Source organism: Oncorhynchus nerka, linkage group LG18 (genome assembly GCF_034236695.1).
Source record: "Oncorhynchus nerka isolate Pitt River linkage group LG18, Oner_Uvic_2.0, whole genome shotgun sequence".
In the NCBI taxonomy this organism is placed as follows: domain Eukaryota; kingdom Metazoa; phylum Chordata; class Actinopteri; order Salmoniformes; family Salmonidae; genus Oncorhynchus; species Oncorhynchus nerka.
In genome coordinates this window covers 61,740,716-61,764,270 of record NC_088413.1, presented here as the reverse complement: position 1 = coordinate 61,764,270, position 23,555 = coordinate 61,740,716, and the positions used below count along the sequence as shown (strand labels likewise).

Genomic DNA, 23,555 nt, shown 5'->3' with positions numbered 1-23,555 from the left:
AATGGGGTATGTTTCATGAAGATTATCAAGCAAACATCTACTCCTCGTCTGATTGGTTATAGTCAGCAGTGGCCGCATTACATTTTCATAAAATTGGCAAGAGCTGAACTTTTCGAACCCGCTCTGCTAGCAGCGGTCTTGTCGCCCATGTTCCCACAATCCTCCGCACATTTAACGCGTGCAATCATTGAAAATGAATGTATCCAACGTCAAGCCAAGGACACCAGCGTACCAAATTGAGTGTGGAACTCAGAGCTCAAACGGCTACTTAAGGTACTCGCGCGGTTTCAAGATTCAGTGAGGAGAATAGAAACATCAAAGGCTTTTAAAATTGTATCGATTTAAAACGATATGGCAAAAGGAGAGGGCGCGGAGCAATATGCCGCGGCAAGTCTATTACCAACAAAACCAATAAGTCAAGATGGAATCAAAATTGCCAAGGTAAGTACGATAATTTTAGGGCTATTCATTTGTGGCATAATAAATGATCTTCATTTAGACTAGATATCAGCAAATTATTATTTGACGAGCAATCTATTCATTTGCATCACATGGAGGGATATGGGTAGTCTATTGTAGCCGTAGGCATTATTATAATGGAGTTTTCAACGCACACAAATTCACTAAAATATTTTAACAATGAAACAGTATACAATTGAGGCGGGTTTGATATAGTTACGCTATTAACAGGAAACTAACGGTTTTCCCATTCGGACAGTTTTCCTAATTGGCAGAAAGGCATGCGATGCCATTATAGGCTATTGAAATTACTTATATTTCAATCCCGTTTCAAGCCCCAAATAGCCTTCATGGGATTGACATTAACAATGAGTGGCTTATAATGGTCTAACTGTGGCTAAACCATATATTACATGATTGGACATCATCACACCAAATATTCTCTAGCTTCATCGATGGGGCTTGATTTTCACAACGCTAGACCATCTGTCTTGGTGCAGCTGTTCAGAGGAAAAAAACTTTACCGGGTTTAAAGGGACATGCCTTCATTTAACCCGTATTTTTAGCTGTGAATGGGATTTTGTCTGAAGAATAACGTTTCCAATGTCGGCTGATGTAGACAAACTGTTATATCTCTCCATGTGGCTCAGTTGGTAGAGCATAGCGCTTGCAACGCCAGGGTTGTGGATTCGATTCCCACGGAGACCTGTACGACAATAAGCACTCACTACTGTAAGTCTATGGGTAAAGCGTCTGCTAAAGGACCTAAAAGAAGAAACAGATGCATATAATAAGTCTGTTTTACTGATGTTCACTGACATGACGTCAGTACTGGATGTCTCTATGGGGCTCACCGATGTGCTGTCATACAGACAACATGTCTGGAATTCTTTTACCAGGTTTATTCCCAGTGTGTAGTGTTTCATTTTGGCCATAGTGCAGGACTTGCTTCTTCAGGTTTAACCTTCTGGTCAGTCAGGTCTGCCTGAGGACCTCAAAGGCTATTCACCCTTTATTCTGCATGTCAGGGAGGTGCCATGTGTGTCACCTCAAAACCATTTTAGAGGTGTCACTGTTATATGGGATTTTCCATACAATTTGTCCTACACATGATATCTTTAGGCCACATTCCTGAAGGCAATATGGGACATAATTCCTGTTCTATGGGGGTATATTTCACCAGGGAAATTACCATGAAGAGGTCAGAGGAGCATGTAAAACCAGGTGTCTGCTCTCAATACTGATAGAACACATGGTGTCAGACTGGCTAGATGCTCTTTACAATGATTGGCTGTTGGACTGGGTGTATTTACTCATTGACCAGCAGGATGTGTTTGTGATGGGAAGGATGGGGGTGTGTGCACTCCTGACTGTCTGCTGACTGTTGGTGGCCTCCGCTCAGGCCACTGAAGGAATCTCGGAATGGCTGATCATCCCATAGCCAGAGCCAATCGCTGCCTCCGGCACCAGGCAGAGTTGTACAGTGACTGAACTACAGTGACCTCCCAGTCTCACACCACTTTCTAAACTCGTAGTGGCCCAGACTGCATAGTCAGAGGGATTTAGTACTAATCTGACATTCAATGGTGGGGTGAGGAGCGTTGGCCAATCTTGCGCTCACAATGAGACATGTTGTTTTACTAGCCGCTGTTGGGCCAGAAGTCTCTGAAATAAACCGGACACTCAAAGGGTCAAGTGGGTGAGTTTGGCCAGATGTGTATTTACCTCGACTGAGCAATCAAGACCCAGTTCAATGATCAAATCCACTTCCTGTACAGTTAGATCCTGCACAGAGAAATGCTACATGATCAAAGAAGTGATGCTCATATACCCAAGTGATGCCTCCAACATTTTGTCAGTTTTTAATACAAAGGCAGAGTTGGATATAGACCTACAAAGATCCTGTATCACAACAGCTAAACTGTGCATCTTTAGCAACCCCTAAAAATCCAATGCTTTCACAATATTCTGATTTTCTTTTTAAGTCTGTGTTTAGTCTATGTGTACTATTGTCATGCTATGTGCTTCTTCTCTCCCCATTTTCCAGCGGAGGGACAACAATGGCCGTCTGTCAATGTGCAGTAAGTTGTGCTATGCCATCGGAGGGGCTCCCTACCAGATCACAGGCAGCGCGCTGGGCTTCTTTCTCCAGATCTACCTGCTGGATGTGGCCCAGGTGAGTGAGATGGGATTCAAACAGAACCAATGACATCACGAAGTCACCATCAGACCAACTCCTTGAAATTTGCAGTTGTCTAAACATGCTCAAAACATATTTTGTTTTACCCTTTAGTGTGTGTACTTTACTGTATTTATACTTGAAACGCTTCTCAAGATGACTTTAAGGACAAGGCCAAAGATCTGGTATCATTTTAACAGACTTTGGCATGACTCATCTAGTGAAGCAAATTAATTCTGACTCACACTGCTTTGCTTTGTCACTCAATTAGCAAGTGATAGACTGTACACTGTGCTCACTGTAGTGCACTCTTTCAACCAGTGAGCTAATGAGCTCATTGGAATGGACTTAAACACCACATTGTTCAGATGGTAATGTTGCCAATGTGGCCTGGCCATGTATCATTTCTCAAATATTGTCTTAGTCATCTTGTTGCTAAGATGCAATCCAACTGAGTTATGCCTCTGTTTTATTTCTGTTTCAATAGCCACTCTTTGTTCTATGAGGAGAGATGATGGCTGATGTCTGTGATTGTAGTGGTCTGACAGACAATGACTCAAATTCTTTATATTCTACCCCCCCACACACACCTTATTTATCTCCCTTTATCTTTGTCTCTCCATAGCTGGACCCATTATATGCCTCTATCATCTTGTTTGTGGGCCGGGCCTGGGATGCAGTGACGGACCCAACGGTGGGCTTCCTGGTTAGTCGGAGCAGATGGACCAGGTGTGGCCGGATGATGCCCTGGTAGGTGCCTCTGCCTCGGTCACCCAGCGGACATATTACAGTAGGCAGGAATGAAAGAGGAGAGGAAATTAGATTTTTTTTTACGCAAAACCTCTCGTCACGACTAGAGGGAAAACAGTAGTTGTAATTGAAAATGGGCGGTAATCGTGACAATGACGCTGAGGTGGAATAGTTTGAATAGAGAGATCAGGCTGTCACTGAATCGCAGTGATATGCCTAATTTGCACTCTATTTTTACATCAGTCGCTACCTACTCTATCTTTATCTGCTGTTGGCCACTGTCCGTCTTAGGTTGTTGTAGCTTTTACCTTCTCATCTGGGTGCAAACCAGGACAGACTGGATCAAGGCTGTCTTATTTAGCTCCAGAGGACCTAATTTATATCTGGAATGCCCAGGTGCTTTTTGCTTTGTTGTACTGTGCTGGCACTGGATGTTTCCACCAAAGGCTCTGAGTACTTTGAAGACTGTGCCCATAGAAATAGATTTCAAATTCTTTGCTTATGCCCCAGAAGCCTTAAGTGAGACTAAGCCTAGTGATGGGTGACATACAGTACCAGTCAAAAGTTTGGACACACCTACTCATTCAAGGGTTTTTCTTTATTTTTACTATTTTCTACATTGTAGAATAATAGTGAAGACATCAAAACTATGAAATAACACATATGGAATCATGTAGTAACCAAAAAGGTGTTCAACAAATCAAAATATATTTGATATTTTAGATTCTTCAATGGTATTGAAGGAGTTCCCACAGATGCTGAGCACTTGTTGGCTGCTTTTCTTTCACTCTGCGGTCCAACTCATCCCAAACCATCTCAATTGGGTTGAGGTTGGGTGATTGTGGAGGCCAGGTCATCTAATGCAGCACTCTATTACTCTCCTTCTTGGTCAAATAGCCCTTACACAGGCTAGAGGTGTGTTGGGTCATTGTCCTTTTGTAAAACAAACTTTAGTCCCACTAAGCTCAAACCAGATGGGATAGCGTATCACTACAGAATGTTGTGGTGGCCATGCTGGTTAAGTGTGCCTTGAATTCTAAATATATCACAGACAGTGTCACCAGCAAAGCACCATCACACCTCCTCCTCCATGCTTCACGGTGGGAACCACACATGCAGAGATCATCCATTCACCTACTCTGCTTCTCACAAAGACACGGCGGTTAGAACCAAAAATCTCAAATTTGGACTCATCAGACCAAGGGACAGATTTCCACCAGTCTAATGTCCATTGCTCGTGTTTCTTGGCCCAAGCAAGTCTCTTCTTATTATTGGTGTCCTTTAGTAGTGGTTTCTTTGCAGCAATTTGACCATGAAGGCCTGATTCATGCAGTCTCCTCTGAACAGTTGATTTTGAGATGTGTCCGTTACTTGAACTCTGAAGCATTTATTTGGGCTGCAATGTCTGAGGCTGGTAACTCTAATGAACTTATTGTCTGCAGCAGAGGTCATTCTGGGTCTTCCTTTCCTGTGGCGGTTCTCATGAGAGCCAGTTTTGTCATAGCACTTGATGGTTTTAGCAATTGCACTTGAATAAACTTTCAAAGTTCTTGAAGTATTCCACATTGACTGACCTTCATCTCTTAATGGACTGTCATTTCTCTTTGCTTATTTGAGCTGTTCTTGCCATAATATGGACTTGGTCTTTTACCAAATAGGGCTATCTTCTGTATATCCCCCTACCTTTTCACAACACAACTGATTGGCTCAAACGCATTGAGATGGAAAGCAATTCCACAAATGAACTTTTAAGAAGGCACACCTGTTAATTTCACATACTCTGATACAAGGAGATATTGACCTTTTGAGGTTGCAGTTCATATTTGGCATAATACTGTGACTTGCTAGGAATGGCATCGATAAAGGAGGTTTATTCATGGTGGTAACAACTGGATTTACTTGATATCTTAAGACCCTGGGCATGTGACGTACAATAGTCTGCCTGGTGTGCCTGAGCTGCAAGTGTAGAGGGAGAAAACCGACATCACCCTCTCTGATTGGTCCAGCCCTCAACACACCACTAGATTTAGGCCAATGGGTGTGTGTGTGTGTGTGTGTGTGTGAGAGATGGCAGTTGGGGAGTGGGCTGGCTGATTCAGAGAGAGGTTACCGCAGGTCAAGTAGAGGGGAGATTATTGGCTGAATGTCAATGAGGTCATTGTTAGGTTTCTGGTCTGTATAAACCCCTACAAATCCCCCAGCGAATTCTTATCAGAGCCTGAACACAGACAAGGAGATGCATCACTTAACTAAACCTTGACTAAAGCTATTTCCCCTTCTGAATGCCTCTGCCTTTTTAATTAGCGCTATTAGTGGAATATGTTTTTCCCAGAATTGTATTACCGAGTCATAAACAGCCTGTGGAATTCTAGACCTCTAGAATGTGAATATTGTTGTCATACACAGTGAAAATAGGCAGCCTTCCTTTTACTTCCATGTAGCCGCCTGCCAGACAGACGGATAGCTGAGTAATTGATTTATCAGATTGGATGTCACAAAAATAACATAAAATTGTTGTAATAGAGAACACAGTTCTCTTAATGGACTCTGATAAGTACTTTAATAGTCTCTCTCCCTGAAGTATTAGGAGCTTGATAAGTCAATGTTGACCTAACTTGAAGAAGCACAGTAATGCACAGTAATGTTTCTCACAGACAGGTGGTGATCAAGTCTGTTTGCAGAATAAAATCTTTAGCCTCTTGTCCTGCCTACGTAGTTGTGTAGCTAGGGTGTCACCTCAAGGTCATTGGTGTGGGGCTGCCGCCGTGCTCTTGCTGTGAGCTTTGTGTATTCAACCATAGTGACAGTGTACAAAACACAGACAATCTAGGAGAGATCTGACCTCTATTTCCAGTCAGATCAGTCTATTGACTCTTATTAACCCCATTCAGTCAGCCCATGTACGCGAAGGAAGCAGACAGAGGGTGCTTCCCCAGTTCAGTGGATGTTGGCTACAGAGGATTGCCACTCCCATTGACTGGCCATGCGTGAGTGGGGTCGACATGTGTCGTGTAACATAAACAAACACGCATTTTCAGTTCAATGAGATGATAGTCCCCCGGGGGACTGTAGGCTCAAACACAGAGGACTGATGGAAAGAAACATGACCTATTACAAAGATATTGTTGTACAGTATTAATGTTGTTGTAGTAATTAATACACTTGGCAGATGAGCATGTAATGTTACAGTGACTGCTGTTCTCAACTGTGTATTTTGCTGAGACCAGTGCGGGGCTAAGACGAACACCCACTGCCCTGCTGGCATAGAAATGTCTTAGTCAGTAGATACTTGTCTCCAAAATACCATTCCAGCAATGCCCCCAAAGTCTATTTTTTGAGCTGACTTGTCTTCTGGAAACCCAGTAGTGGATCCATAGTTCTCTATGGTTGTTCTGCTACTCTAGCTGGAATGGATTGGTGTGCTTTTCAGGTGTATTGTGGGATTGTGGCTGTAGAGTGGGGTGAGGCAGGGTCAGTATGGTGCCACCATAAGTACAGCCCACCACAGTCTCCCAGGTGGCACAGTGAACAGAGAAACTCCCCACTGAGCCCATTCTGAGCCCATTCTCCACACACAGCCCCAAACAACAGATAATTAAGGGATTATTCACAAATACCTGCTTTCAATGCAAAGAAAGAAAGAAAGAAAAAAAGGGAGTGTGGATGTAAGAAAATGAGAAAGAGAGGGGGTTCAAGTTAGTTACTTTACAGAGTTTAAAAATCTCAACCCTGTGCAGATGATGTAAATTAGTGGCCCAAACTCTGCTACCACTACTGCCATCACTACCAAGTGTCACACAGGTGTCACTAATTTACGTCATCTGGCAGGGACTCATGGAAATCATAATTGTGATAAGAAATATTCACTTCTTCAATACTGTAGTAAATTGTGTTTGTATAATATTTCACTATAATTTTCCAGTCACAGAGATGAAATAGACCTCCTCAAACACCCACACATTTTAAATGCTCATCCATCATTACATTGTATTGATACACTCCTGTTTTTCCCTCAGGATCCTCATCTCCACTCCGTTTGCAGTGCTCACCTACTTCCTGATCTGGTATGTCCCTCCGGTGGAGCAGGGGAAGGTCCTGTGGTACCTGGTCTTCTACTGCCTCTTCCAGTCTCTGCAGACGGTCAGTCTCGCCTCTCTCTACACAGTCTCTTGTTTTATTGATAAGAAGGGGCACATGTTACAATACATTGTTACTCAATCCCTATTGATTGTTACTGTAATGTGGTTTCATGGTTATTGTGCCAGCAATGCTGATGGTTTTTTTTTCTGTGCGCAGTGCTTCCATGTGCCGTACTCAGCGCTCACCATGTTCATCAGCATGGACCAGAAAGAGAGAGACTCTGCCACTGCCTACCGTATGTCAACCTGGACATCTTTACGGTTATGTAGCATCTCATGTAGTTGTAATGTAAGGTCTTCATTCTGCTCTTTCTCACTCTCCCCATCCCACTCTCTTGTTCAGGTATGACAGTGGAGGTGCTGGGAACAGTGGTTGGCACAGCAATCCAGGGGCAGATTGTGGGCGGGGCGATCGCCCCCTGTCTCCCAGGTGACCTGGATGTCCTTGACAACGGTAACTCCACACTGCTGGGGTCAGACTTCAACATCACCCACATCTCCCTAGATGAAACAGTGAGTGGGGGACCCTAGGGATGTCATGTTGTATAACATGGCATAACACTGTTATAGTAACGTTAGAAGTGGAATGTGCTCCTACCCCTGCTCCTCCTGTCCCCCTAACAGAAACAAGCCTACCTCAACGCCTCAGCAGTCATCTGTACCATGTACGTTCTCTGTGCTGCAGTCCTGTTCCTGGGAGTCAGAGAGCAGGAAGGTGGGAATTGATTAATTGATTTTATTTTAAATGTTTGTCTCTTATCAGAATATCTTTACAATGACGTACTTCAAACATAGTTTTTTCTCATATTTAGAGTAGGAAAGATTTCTGTTTGTTACCCACAAGTAAACTTTTCCACTTTCTCTCAACCCGCAAATGTTCCAAGAATTATTTTGTTATAAGTAACTAGGGGAGGGCCATATTTTGGCAGTCTGTAAATGCCATGGATGAGGGATAAGAAATAATATCACATAAGTCTTCTTCAGCTGATGTTTGGCACAGTGCACCTAATCAGATTTAAAATGCCAGCTTTGTTTTGGTCCTAGAGTGTGGGCGTCTGAAGACAGAACCCATGTCGTTCTTTGAGGGCGTGAGGATGGTGATGGGATATGGGCCGTATGTCAAACTGGTCATGGGATTCCTCTTCACCTCGCTGGCTTTCATGGTGAGTCACACTCAGAGATGGGCTACAGTTAAGCACACACATAAACAACCAAACAAACAATTCTTTATGACTAGCTATAGGGTGTGTAACCTTGGTGTTTAGTTTTCTTTATGTATATTAGACCTACTTCCTGTTCATTCAGTTTGAGGTGTATTGTATTGCTCTCTTCCTGGCAGCTCCTGGAGGGGAACTTTGCCCTGTTCATCACCTACACCCTGGGCTTTAGAAATGACTTCCAGAACATTCTGCTGGTCATTATGGTGAGTGTAGTCTATTATTCTCTGAGAAAAAAAATTCTTCACGCAAGGAGACGTGTTGCCATGGGGATGAGAGGGCACATTTTTGGGGTTAGAGGTGTTGTTGTTGTGGCCCCTGGGAACCTGTCCCCCTCTCACACACTCGATCGGTGAGAGAAAGGAGCACAGAGGGGTCTTTGTTGCCCAAGCGATCTGTCAGCACCACCATGGGAACCCTCGCTTTTCTATTCTGCACCGTCGCCTCTATCTGCCTGAGTAGGATCTAGAGCTGCCCTGCCCTGCCCTGGCTTGGCTACTGGAGCAGGAGATGTCACCAGATCTGTTTGTTTTAGCCAAATCCTCAAAGGTCCTTAGATGCTGCTGGTTTTGGTCAGCACTGATGAATTGTTTGATATTTCCCATAGTGCTAGTTGCTCAGCCACTCGCTAATCCTTGTGTGATCATTTGACACACCGGTTGACCTCACCTCTATAAGAGTTCAGGGGTCATGTACCCCCAGCAGGGTTAAATAAAGGGCCCTTTCACATTGTCCTTCTCCCATGACCTTTTAGCCCATCGGTCAGTCTGACCTATTCTGTTCCCACATTGCGCAGAGAAGTATTTCTATTCATTTTTATGGAAATTGTTTAAAAGTTAAATATCTTAATGCTCTTCTTTGGTGTTTTATTTCTAGCTCTCTGGGACTTTGTCCATTCCATTCTGGCAGTGGTTCCTGATCCGATTCGGGAAGAAGACTGCCGTCTACATTGGCATCACGGTGAGTAGTGTATGTTGGTGTGGAGTTTCATGCTGTGTTATGGAACTCTCTCTCATGCCTCATTTCATGTCTATCCTATGTGTCTCTCTCTGCAGTGGGCAGTGCCCTTCATGATCCTGATCGTCTGCATAGAAAGCAGTCTCATTGTGGCCTATGTGGTCTCTGTGGCTGCAGGAGTCAGTGTGGCTGCAGCTTTCCTCCTACCTTGGTAAACAGACTACTGAATGTACCTCAGCACACCCACCTATAGATTATCTATCTCCAGTGTCTCTTTACTTTTATCCAGTCTGTGGTGCGGCTTATCTTTTGGTATCCATTCACATATTTCCTTGTTTCTCAGGTCAATGCTTCCAGATGTGGTGGATGATTTCAAAGTGAAGAATCCAGAATCTAGTGGCCACGAGGCCATTTTCTACTCCTTCTATGTCTTCTTCACCAAGTTTGCCTCAGGAATATCCCTCGGCATCTCTACTCTCAGTCTAGAGTGAGTTTGTTTTTCTCTCTTGCAGGTATTGTACATGATAAACTGACGTTGTAAAAACTTAGCATGTTGACAATTTAATGAGCTTAGTTTGAAATTAAACTGTATTTTGCAGTTCCTAAAAGTTTGAAACGCACTACATCACCAAAAGTATGTGGACAACTTCTCAAACATCTCATTCCAAAATTATGGGCATTTAAACATTTTAAAAATCTTACATACATACACAGTTGAAGTCGGACGTTTACATACACCTTAGCCAAATACATTTAAACTCAGTTTTTCACAATCCCTGACGTTTAATCCTAGTAAAAATTCCCTGTTTTAGGTCAGTTAGGATTAAGAATGTGAAATGTCAGAATAATAGTAGAGAATGATTTATTTCAGCTTTTATTTCTTTCATCACATTCCCAATGTGTCAGAAGTTGACATACTAATTGAGTGTATTTGGTAGCATTTTCTTTAAATTGTTTAACTTGTGTCAAACATTTTAGGTAGCCTTCTACAAGCTTCCAACAATAAGTTGGGTGAATGTTGGCCCATTCCTCCTGACAGAGCTGGTGTAACTGAGGCAGGTTTGTAGGCCTCCTTGCTCACACACACTTTTTCAGTTGTGCCCACACATTTTCTATAGGATTGAGTTCAGGGCTTTGTGATGGCCACTCCAATACCTTGACTTTGTTGTCCTTGAGCCATTTTGCCACAACTTTGGAAGTATGCTTGGGGTCATTGTCCATTTGGAAGACCCATTTGCGACCAAGCTTGAACTTCCTAACTGATGTCTTGAAATGTTGCCTCAATATATCCACCCCTTTTTCCTCCAAACATAGCAATGGTCATTATGTCCAAACAGTTATATTTTTGTTTCATCAGACCAGAGGACATTTCTTCAAAAAGTTTGATCTTTGTCCCCATGTGCAGTTGCAAACTGTAGTCTGGCTTTTTTATGGTGGTTTTGGAGCAGTTATGTCGATATAGGTATCATTTTACTGTGGATATAGATACATTTGTACCGGTTTCCTCCAGCATCTTCACAAGGTCCTTTGCTGTTGTTCTGGGATTGATTTGCACTTTTCGCACCAAAGTATGTTCATCTCTAGGAGACAGAACGCTTCCCCTTCCTGAGCGGTATGACGCTGCGTAGTCCCATGGTGTTTATACTTGCATACTATTGTTTGTAAGATGAACGTGGTACCTTCAGGCATTTGGAAATTGCTATCAAGGATAAACCAGCCTTTTTTCTGAGGTCTTGGATGACTTCTATTGATTTTCCCACGATGTTAACCAAAGAGGCACTGAGTTTGAAGGTAGGCCTTGATCTCCAATTGACTCAAATGATGCCAATTAGCCTATCAGAAGCTTCTAAAGCCATGACATCATTTTCTGGAATTTTCCAAGCTGTTTAAAGGCACAGTCAACTTAGTGTATGTAAACTTCTGACCCACTGGAATTGTGATACAGTGAATTATAAGTGAAATAATCTGTTTGTAAACAATTGTTGGAAAAATGACTTGTGTCATGCACAAAGTAGATGTTCTAACTGACTTGCCAAAACTATAGTTTGTTAACAAGAAATTTGTGGAGTGGTTGAAAAACGAGTTTTAATGACTCCAACCTAAGTGTATGTAAACGTCCCCTTTCAACTGTATCTTTCAACTATGCAGTGATGTTTAACATACAATTTGAATCTATCTAATCAAATAGAATCCACAGATTGCGAGTTGAAGATAAATACTTTTACTAAGAGTATTAGAATATGAATAATTGACTGACCTCTAGTCTCTCCAGATCTCCTAACAGTACTATTTCTAGGGTCAATTTTAGATCACTGTTATGCATTTTCAACCATTCCTGAACCTGAGACCAGAAACAAGCTACCTGAGTGCAATACCAAAATATATGGTCTATTGAATCTGTATCCTCACAACAAAATCTGCTGAGTTTCGATGATTTCATGCCCCAAATACTCAACATGTCGGTGATGAGAATTCTATGTAATAATTTTAGCTGAAAAGGTATATTTTCCTATTTATGCTATTTTTATTCCTCTGCCAGTTTTGATCCGTTACATTGGGCAGACAGACCTGTCCCCTACCTCCTCCCGCTGCCACCTGCCTACTTCATTTTTGGGGTAATGCTGTAATCAATTGGTTGTACTCTTGGATTGAGCAGACCTTCCCATACAATTCTGATAACTCCATGAAATACGTAACTCTACCATTACAATTTACAATTTCATTTAAGAACAAAATACCCTTTCCCATAAATACAGCTATTTTATCAACCAGCACATTTGAGTTCAGCCATAATATTTGTTCTATCTTTTCAGGGGGATGAAATTGAAATTGTAGCCAGCTCTGCAATGTTTCTTTGGGGTGGCAGGGTAGCCTAGTGGTTAGAGCGTTGGACTAGTAACCGGAAGGTTGCAAGTTCAAACCCCCGAGCTGACAAGGTAGAAATCTGTTGTTCTGCCCCTGAACAGTTAACCCACTGACTGTCATTGAAAATAAGAATATGTTCTTAACTGACTTGCCTAGTTAAATAAAGGTAAAATTGTTTGAAAAAGAGACTCTTTGAAAAAGTATAATTTTCAATAAATCGAAAATGAGACATGGCAATCTGCAAAAAGGCCATTTTTAAGCAATGGATGAGATTTTCTTAGTAGTCTACTTGAGAACCATTTAGGGTTCAAGTAACTTTTAAATAAGTGAAACTTTTATAGCAGTTTAGTGCTTTTATATTTAATAATCTCAATCCACCCAATTCATTATAGAGATAGGCACACTTTATTTTGTCTGGTTTAGCGTCCCAGATAAAGCAAAATATTTCTTGCTCATATAATTTGAAAAACGAATCATCAGGAGTAGGCAGCACCATAAGTGAGAACTGAGATATGACTAAGGAGTTAATCAGGGCAATTTTTCCATAAATAGACCAGTATTTACTTCCCTATGGTTGCAGGATCTTGTCTATTTTTACAAGTTTTCTATTGAAATTCATTGTGGAGATCATATATCTTTTGGGATATGAATACCAAGTATGTCTACATCACCGTCAGTTCATTTTATAGGTAAACTGCAGGGTAATAAAACGTAGTATTTTAAAAGATCCTCATAATTAGGTTTTCGTCCAGAAAAGTTATCTAGGTCTCCAATGAGACATTACAGGGATCTAGCATGCAGACTTAATATACATTTGTTGTCATCGGCATACATGGACACCTTTGTTTTTAAGCCTTGGATTTCTAATCCTCTAATGTTGTTATTGGATCTGATTTTAATAGCTAGCATTTCAATGGCCATTACGAATAGATATGGTGACAGCGGATACCCTTGTTTAACTCCTCTTGACAATTCAAAACTCTCTGAGAAGTAGCCGTTATTTACTATTTTACACCTGGGGTGCTATACATTACGTTTACCCATTTTATAAGAGATTCACCAAAATTGAAAATACCAGGCCTGGCTTCTTAGATGTTTCATGATGTTCTATTATTGTCCTGTCAGGATAAACAATACCTGGTAAAAGCCTTTTAATTCTGAGTGCTATTCATTTCGCTAGTATTTTTGCATCACAACATTGAAGTGTAAGAGGCCTCCAGTTTATTTTACACGGAATCTTCATATTTGCCATCTGGGTCTTGTTTTAATAATAGAGAAATCAGACCTTCCTGCTGAGTACCTAACAGACTGCCATTTCTATAGGAGTAGTTAAAACAATCTAACAATGGAGCTTTTAGTATATCAAATAATACTTGATTTTCCTCTACCGGTATGCCATCAAGCCCTGGGTGTTTTTTCAGACTGAACGGATTTAATAGCCTCAAATTCTGCCTTTGTAATTTGACCTTCGCACTGATCTTTCTGTACATTTGTTAATTTTCCATTTTTTGTTTTATTTGGAAATAATTCCTTACCATAATCTTCATTCAGTGGGAGAGGATCAGACGGAAAAGAGAACATCTGCCTAAAATAATTAGCTTCCTCTTCTAAAATATAATTCGGAGAATCAGTAACGAGTTTCTGCAAATAATTTCTGTTAGCGTTCCTGTGTTTTGAATTTTTCTCCATATTCCATCCAGTTTGCTTTATTTTTGTAATAAAGTATAGATTAGATTGGTAAAGTATAGATTAATAGATTAGATTGGTCTTGATTAAGTTCCTCAAGTTCTTTTTGTTTTTCCTCTAACTTATTTTATCTCTGTAGTATTGTTTTTATTTATATCTACCTGTACTATTAGTTAATGTTAGTCTTGTCTCTTTAGCCAGAAACTGCTTTTTTATTATTGATGAATATTGAATTGAATGTCCTCCTGAAGGTACATTTAAAGGTATACCAACAATAAGTGGATTTGCTGTTCCTATATTATACTGGAAAAATTAAGTTATATATTATTTTGTCTTAGTTAAAAATAAGATGTCCTCCAGTAAACTTTGATTACATTTCCAATATCCCTGTCAACGTAGAAATTCTATAGGAGTTATGTGAAGGCCAATTAGATGATGATCTGATCGCATTCTGTCTTTTTTAACCTTTGATGCAAGAGAGAAAGAGACAAGAAAGTAGTCAAGATGACCAGCTTGATTAAGTCTCCTCCATGTGTATCTCACTAGGTCTGGTTTTTTTAAGTCTCCAAATATACACTATTTCTAATGTGCCATAATATTTGTGATTTCCTTAAGGGCACGGTGATGATAGTTTGTAGAGTGATTTCCTTTATGGTGTGTTATAGTCTCCTACCATAATGATTTGATCATTTGTTGTCTGTAAGTTCCTTTGTCTATGACAGAAAATTATTTCACCACCCCATTCCTTTTTCCACACTTCATCTAAAGGATGTAGAATGAGTTTCCTGTAAACAGTATATGTTATTGCTTTTCTTTTAGCCGCGTAAAGACGGATCTTTTTTTATAATCTGCTAAACTGTTACACTTATAATTGGCTATACTTATTTGAGCCCTTACCATAACTAGAAACTATTCTCAGTCTAAATTGATCATAATCAGTGCTTCAGAGGTATTATGACAGTCAAAATTAGAGCTTTCAAATGTTTGATATTTAGAATAAAAAAAAATAGGATCGCAATATGTTTTATTCCCTTGCCTGTGAGCCAATGCCACAGATGTTAGAAAATTGAGCCAAGATATTATGTGTGTAGTAATCTGAGTAAGTTGATGTGTATGATATTGGATGTGATTTAGTGAGAGTGTGTACGATGTCTGTATAAGACTAATGTGTGATGTCCAAATAAATAACCCCGCCAATTTGCATGGTTGAATGTCTGTGTGTAACATGTAGTGCATATAGCCTTAATATTCATGATGATAATTGTAATCCATATCGTATCACCATCATAGTTGAATTATAATTACCTTTAACATCATTGAAAAACACCTCCCAGCATTTCCATAGCAATTGACATTTCACACGATCATGGGCGAGACCTTGTATTACTATAGAGACGGCTTCACTACAGTACAAATGTATTCCGTACAATATGTTATTATTACCCAATGTCCCTGTTCTGATATCTTCCCCTTGCTTGTTGTAAGTGTGTGTGTGTGTGCATATATTAAATAATACAACAGTTCTCGACGAGGGAGAGTAAAGAGCGGGATTAAGTGTGTAAGTGAACATGTAATTGAGTATGTGTGTGTTCATATCCACTTCATAGTGTTTTTATATTTTTTACAGTTCCCATACTTTCTTTTTTTCGTAACCTGAAATCCCTGTAGAATTTAGTACAGCCATGGTGTTATGGAGCTGTCTCGGAATAGCTGTCCATCTATAAAGAGTTTGTCCACAATGGGAAAGGCACGTGTACCCCTCTCCTTCTGTTGCCTCTGTACAGGATACAGTGTCTTGCGACGTTTGTTTATCTCCCGGAGAAATTGGTCATTGAGACGGAATTTGGCCCCTTTGAGCTCCCTTCCCCTGCTTTTGATCAGTTCCTTTTGTTGGTAGTGTTCAAATTTTGCGATGATCGGTCGGGGACCCTTGGTCTTGTCGCTCCAAGTCTGTTTACATAGTGGAACGCCACCTTTTTTAGTCTCTAGAGGAAGTTTCAAGGCGGATTGCATGAATTCTCTTATCAAGCCCTCTGGATTATTGGATGCGTTCTCAGGAATCCCAGAAAATAATAGATTTTCACGCATGCTACGACTTTGTATGTCTAGTGTTGCATGGATTCCAGCCAGAGCACTAGCCTCTACTTCAACGGTAAGTAAATCATCCGTGTCTGGTTCGAGTCCTTTTGAGGTAGTCTGCTCTTTCCATGATGGTGTATGTTGTTCCTCCATAGCGTAAAGCTGTTGGTACTTCTCGATTTCCCTCAGGATCTCCTTAGTATCCAGGTTGGCTCTTTACTGCAACCAGTTGTTTTAAAATGTTTTTTAACAATGCGTCTTTCACACGATGACGACAGGTGTCTGTAGTACAGCCATCTAGCACTGTTTGGTTAGCGGCGTTTCCTAGCTGTTAAAAGCTAAACATGTTTGGTATTCTTAATGAATTAATAGCGGTTTTGTTTTAATAAAAAATAACAAACTGGGTGTTTTTCAGCATACGGTGTTCAGCTGCCCCTCTCTCTAGTATGGAGTTGGTCCCCCTTTGCTGCCATAACAGTCTCCACTCTTCTGGGAAGGCTTTCCACTAGATGTTTTTGCTGAGGGGACTTGCTGCCATTCAACCACAAGAGCATTAGTGAGGTGATGTTGGGTGATTAGGCCTGGCTTGCAGTCGGCTTTATAATTCATCTCAAAAGTATTTGATGGGTCAGGGCTCTGTGCAGGCAAGTCAAGTTCATCCACACCGATCTTGACAAACCATTTCTGTATGGACCTCGCTTTGCACATGGGGGCATTGTCATGCTGAAACATGAAAGAGCCTTCCCCAAACTGTTGCCACAAAGTTGGAAGCACAGAATTGTCTAGAATTTCATTGTATGCGGTAGCATTAAGATTTCCCTTCACTGGAACTAAGGGGCCTAGCCCCGAACCAGCCCCAGACCATTATTCCTCCTCCACCAAACTTTACAGTTAGCACAGCATTCGAGCAGGTAGCATTCTCCTGGCATCTGCCAAACCCAGATTCGGCTGCGGACTGCCAGATGGTGAAGATGGCACCAACAGATTGGTCTGCTGTGCTTCTAGCTCTTAGGAAACTTTGCAGTATTTTGTTTTTTTTCTGTGTTATTTCTTATATTATTAGCCCAGGAAATGTTTTGTGTTATTACAGCCGGGAAGAACTTTTGGATATCAGAGCGGCAGTAACTCACCAGCATTACAACCAGGAATAGAACTTTTCCAAAATCGGATCCTTTTCCGAAATCGGTTCCAAAACACAGCTGGCGCGAAAAATGTACTCTGAGTGGACTTATCGTATGACTCAGGAGGCACGCACACAACCCACCGCTTCAGAGTATATTACTCGCTAATGTTCAGTCTCTGGATAATAAAGCTAATGAGCTCAGGGCAAGGATTTTCTTCAAAGAGACATCAGGGATGTAACATACTCTGTTATACGGAAACATGGCACTCTCGGGATATACTGTCTGAGTCCGGTCAGCCAGCTGGGTTCTCAGTTCATCATGCAGACAAGAATAAATATCTCTCCGGGAAGAATTAGGGCAGGGGTGTGTGTTTCATGATTAACTACTCACGGTGTAATTGTAACAACATACAGGAACTCAAGTCCATTTGTTCACCCGACGTAAAACACCTCACAATCAAATGCCGACCGTATTATCTCCCAAGAGAATTATCTTTGGTTATAGTCACAGCCGTGTATATTCCCCCTCAAGCCAATACCACAACGGCCCTCAAAGAACTTCACTGGACTTTATGCAAACTGGAAAATGCATATCCTGAGGCCGCATTTATTGTACCTGGGGATTTTAACAACGCAAATTTGAGAAAAACATTACTGAAGTTCTATCAACACATTGACTGTAGTACTCGCGCTGCTAAAACACTTGACCACTGCTACTCCACCTTCTGGGATGCCTACAAGGCCCTCCCCTGCACTCCCTTTGGGAAATCTGATCACAACCTCATTTTGCACCTCCTGTGCTAAGGACTATTCAATGCTGGTCGGACCAATCGGAATCCACGCTTCAAGATTGTTTTGATCACGTGGACTGGGATATGTTCTGGGTAGCCTTCGAGATCAACAGAGGAATACACTGATACGGTGACTGAGTTTATCAGGAAGTGTATAGGAGATGTTGTATCCACTGTGACTATTAAAACCTACCCTAACCAGAAACTGTGGATAGATGGCAGCATTCGCGCAAAACTGAAAGAGGCAAGGTGACTGGGAATATGGATGAATACAAACAGTGTAGTTATTCCTCTGTAAGGCAATCAAACAGGCAAAAGGTCAGTATAGAGACGACATTGAGACGCAATTCAACGGCTCAGACACGAGACGTATATGGCAGGGTCTGCAGACGATCACAGACCACAAAGGGAAAACCAGCCACGTCGCGGACACTGACGTGCTTCCGAACAAGCTAAACACCTTCACCCACTTTGAGGATAACACAGTGCCACTGACGTGGCCCGCCACCAAGGACTGTGGGCTCTCCTTCGTCGTTGCCGGCGTGAATAAGACGTTTAAACATGTTAACCCTCGCAAGGCTGCTGGCCCAAAGGGTGGTGCAGTCTGCCCAACGCAGCACCCGATGTCACAAAGGCCAAAAATTATAATCAAGGACAACAACCTGAGCCACTGCCTGTTCACCCTGCAGAAGGCGAGGTCAGTACAGGTGCATCAAAGCTGGGACAGAGAGACTAGAAAAACAGCTTTTATCTCAAGCCATCAGATTGTTAAATCGCCATCACTAGCCCCACATAGACTGCTGCCCCATATACATAGACTTGAAATCACTGGCCACTTTAATAATGTTTACGTATTTTGCATTACTCATCTCATATGTGTATATACTGTATTCTATTCTACTGTATCTTAGTCTATGCCGCTCTGACATTGCTCGTCCAAACATTTATATATTCTTAATTCCATTCCTTTACTTTAGATTGTGTGTATTGTTAGGTATTACTGCACTGTTGGAGCTACACCTGCAATAACATCTTCTAAACATGTGTATGTGACAAATAAAATTTGATTTGATTGATTTGAAGCGTGATTCATCACTCCAGAGAACCCGTTTCCACTGCTCAAGAGTAATGGAGGCGAGCTTTACACCACTCCAGACAATGCTTGACATTGTGTAAAGTGATCTTAGGCTTGTGTGCGGCTGTTCGGCCATGGAAACCCATTCATGAAGCTCCCGACGAACAGTTCTTGTGCTGACGTTGCTTCCAGAGGCTGTCTGGAACTCTGTAGTGAGTGTTGCAACTGAGGACAGACGATTTGTACGCCTACCACTTCGCGCCAGAGCCGTTGTTGATCTTAGATGTTTCCACTTCACAATAACAGCACTTACAGTTGATCGGGGCAGGTCTAGCAGGGCAGAAATTTGACGAACTGACTTGTTGGAAAGGTGGCGTGACCTTGACATGTTGAAAGTCACTGAGCTCTTCAGTAAGGCAATTCTACTGCCAATGTTTGTCTATGGAGATTGTATGACTGTGTCCTCGATTTTACACACCAGTCAGTGACGGGTGTGACTGAAATAGCCGAATCCAATCATTTGAAGGGGTGTACTTTTTTATAAAAGGACCTATGATAACTGCGTTTTTAAAGATTACCTAGCTTAATTTTCTCAATTCACCGGCGCAGTCCTGTGGTGAACAATAACACAATCCACATTCATAATCAAACCAAACTGCACCTTTTTTTTATGTTATTTTTATTTTCTTCTCTCCCTGGAAATGTTTTTGCAGCTTTGCCGGCTATGTGACCAGAGGCTGCTCGCAACCCGACGCAGTGAATTTAACGCTGAAGGTGCTGGTCTCTCCTGCTCCTGTTGTTCTGATATTCCTGGGGCTGTTTATATTCAAGACCTACCCCATCGACGAGGAGAGGAGGCAAGGCAACCGGAAACTACTGCAGGAGATGCGGTGAGTTAGACCAAACACGCACACGATTAGGGCTGATTTGAGGCTATCTAAGCCAGACACTCATTGTAATAGAACAGGGTTCATGCAGGACCCAAGCTATTTCCTCCTAAATTAAGTAACCGAGTGTACTGGGGAGCTAAGCGATCCAGTGACCAATCTCTTCACAGGGGACACTAAACTTAGTTCCGTTCTGGCATCTTTCTCTATACTTCAGCTAAATGCAAAGGACACACTTTAATCCTTAGCCACTCTGCGATGAATAAGGACCCTCTAGAACAAGCTAAGTCCTTTGTTTCTAACGCTTGGCTGTGTTCCCATTCTGAAACAGGGAGAGCGATCAGGATTCCGAGACAGAGTCCACAGAGCTTGGGAGCGTTGTATAGGAGCCCCGGGAGAGAAGGGCGACCAACCAAAAGGCCACCGCTGTCCCGCGTGTTTGCATTGGCAGGCTGGAGTGATGAGGCCACTGGGGAGCCTGGACAGAGTTTGTGAGTTTTGGGTTAAGCTGGACTAACGGAGGAGAAACCACAGACCACACTACTGCTACATGAACACAATGGCCCTCGTCTCCACAGGATTCCACAGGTTACAGAGACCCCTAGTGGACATTTTGAGTCATCGCTCTCTGTAGAGTACCTACTGTACTGTACTGTACTGTGTATGTGATTCGTGGTACTGGTTTATCGGTTTTGTTTGTTTACATGACAAACATTAGTTTGGGATTGTTAATCATGCATTTACCCATCAAATTCAAGATTTTTTTAATGAGATGTTTGTCTACCTGAACCAAGGATATTAGGTCAAAGGGTGGGAAAGCTTTCTCTGCACTAAAACAATACTTTCCAATCAGCAGGATGGTCCTCATAGAGGGAAGATTCCAGCATTCCTTTTTTTGGGGCATATCAGTAACTGCACTGGATTTATATGGTTATTTACAACAACAAAAAATAAATAAACTAATTTCAAGAGGATAGTACTCCTCTTTAGGGATGTGGAGAGCACATAACTGTTACAATCTTATCCACTGGAATTATATTTGTGTCTCATGAGGAAAAGAAACAAGGAACCTTGTAAAAGAAACTCTAACCTTAATGAACTCATTAACATTGCCAATAATGTGTCTAGATTTCAGACTTACTATAGCTAGGCTAGCTGATTTCCACCTTATAATTACTGGCTTAACAGCGTGGCTTGTAGAGTTGTACTTTGTAAACCTTGTTGTCGTAAAAAGATTTTCTGTACAAGTTTGAACTAAATTCTATTTGGTCAAAGTTGTTTCTCCCCCACGATACTAAGACTTTCCTTAAAAAGCCGTCTTTCTTGGTGAGTCCAAAGGCTAGTGGGGAGACTAACAACTTATCTCACGCCTAACTTAATGTTTGATGCCTTCAACTGTATGTACATCTTAGAGGCCATCTTGGCCCAAAGCACAGAATCTTCACTAACTATTTAAAACTAGTTATGTTTCGATGTAAGCACACAGTAATAATTTGGTAATAATCATTGCAGATAATCAAATTCTATATACACTTGTCTGAATATGGATGTGTACATTTTGTGTGTGTGTGTATGTCTGAGCTCTGAGTGGTGTGTGTGTGTGTGTGCACACAGTATATGACTAAACACCCACACACGTTGTATGATCATCAGAATGATTAGTTGACTGTCAACACATGATAGGCTTAATTTGTTTCTCATATTATTTAAAGTATTTTCTAAAGATAATGTGTCAGTTGAGGCTGTGTCCTGATCTTACGCTGTGTGCAATGTGACCAACAATCAGTTTTTTAATGTCTGTACTCTTGTTATGAATCTTTTTGATCAGACCAAAGCCAAGTTTTCTATTTATCAGACAAATCAAAATTCAGAACTCAAATGTTTTTTTTACTCTTGAATGTCTCAAGTACTGTAATATTGAATAACCTTGACAAATCCTAAGCCGTATCTAGATATCTAAAAACAAGAGTATTTTCTTTGGGTAGTAGCCTACAATGGGTACATAACCTCTTAGATGTAAAATCCCCTATTTAGGTGACCTGCGTGGTTCTGGGACATTTATGCTTGTAAATTGATCTGTGAACACCGTAGATCGAAATGACTTGTATTGAGCGATGGCCCTTGTTCCCAGGGACACAGTGGCCTGTGCGACATAGGATGTGAAATCTGAAACCACTAGAAGCTGGGATGTCCCTCCTACCATTTCATTCGCTCTTCTGAGTGTCCAATCCCCCTGCCTGAACCCTACATCACAGCTACTGACAAAGCACATACCTGCCATCCTTACATCGTAGTGCAGCAGGAGACAGTGGTTTCATCATTATTGCACATTCAGAGATCGATGTATAGCCATTCATCTAAAATAATTCATAGATTTTAAACCAGTACACTGTCATAGATGTGAGATGAAAGGCGCTTTCCTAATGAGTTCAGGAAGCCAAGCTAGAGCTCTGTGTGATCATTAGAAAATATGCACAGTTTCTCACACTAAACATACAAATATGTATTTTACAGTTAAAAGGAAGGTAAAATCTTAGTCCTTGGTTTTATCATTTGGTTATACTGTATAAAGCATATGTCATTTCAAGCTTTATTCATACGGTTTTGTTGAATAGTAAATGTCAGAAAATTACATATTTTCAGCAAAAATGTACTTGAGCTTGTGTCTTCAAAAGGGACTACACCTCAGCATTAATTTTTTTTTTTTTCCAGAAAGTTGAGATTTTAAAATTTTCTTGGAGTATGCAGCATTATTAGTTATCTTTTATGGTCCTTGCATGACGAATAATGACTTTTGGGGATTATGCAGATTACATTTTAGATTACATTAAGAGGTTTTTAAGAGCTTTCTCCAATGTGCTCCTCACTCCAGTATGGTGCTGTTTTGGTGTACATGTTTTGTGTATATATTGTTTGTAAATTGTAAATATGTTTGAAACTGGATAAAGTTTACAGCACTGACAGCTGCTAAAAAATATGTACAATAATAAAATGACATTGGTGTAACTCAGGAATCATTTCTGACAGAGTTTGAAATGTAAAGACTCAGTAATATTTTCAGACATACTGTCACTTGTCCTGACAGAACAATGTTTTTCTTTCTGCAAAAGTTGAAAAGACATGCCAATATTTCAGACATTCCTTTCTTCTCAGCTAATTGCACTCAATTAACTCTAAAAGGGCTGACCCCACATCCAATACCTAAAAGATGCATCCTTCCTTCCATCATTAGTTCCAAGAATCACTGACCTCACATGACTGGATTGGTTTAATGGAACTCATACTTTCAGGTACAATCATGTTAGATCAGTGATTGGGCATTTATCAAGGAAGGAAGGACTCAAGCAA

At 41.2% G+C, this 23,555-nt stretch overlaps 1 protein-coding gene across 1 annotated transcript; it reads left to right on the top strand.

The window, feature by feature from the left end:
* Positions 1-95: 95 nt before the first annotated feature.
* Positions 96-23,221, top strand: LOC115146288 (sodium-dependent lysophosphatidylcholine symporter 1-B-like). Its single transcript, XM_029688284.2, has 14 exons — positions 96-441; positions 2,507-2,635; positions 3,264-3,388; positions 7,405-7,528; positions 7,685-7,763; positions 7,871-8,040; positions 8,152-8,242; positions 8,572-8,690; positions 8,867-8,950; positions 9,621-9,704; positions 9,800-9,912; positions 10,045-10,188; positions 20,034-20,210; positions 20,539-23,221. The coding sequence occupies exons 1-14, from the start codon at positions 352-354 to the stop codon at positions 20,591-20,593; spliced, it is 1,584 nt and encodes a 527-aa protein (XP_029544144.1). The 5' UTR covers positions 96-351; the 3' UTR covers positions 20,594-23,221.
* Positions 23,222-23,555: the final 334 nt, after the last annotated feature.

Coding starts and splice junctions, on each gene's coding strand:
- LOC115146288 (XM_029688284.2), top strand. CDS start 352: ATGGCAAAAGGAGAGGGCGCGGAGCAATATGCCGCGGCAAGTCTATTA. Junction 8,691..8,866: donor TCACCTCGCTGGCTTTCATG/GTGAGTCACACT, acceptor TCTTCCTGGCAG/CTCCTGGAGGGGAACTTTGC. Junction 9,913..10,044: donor GCAGCTTTCCTCCTACCTTG/GTAAACAGACTA, acceptor CTTGTTTCTCAG/GTCAATGCTTCCAGATGTGG.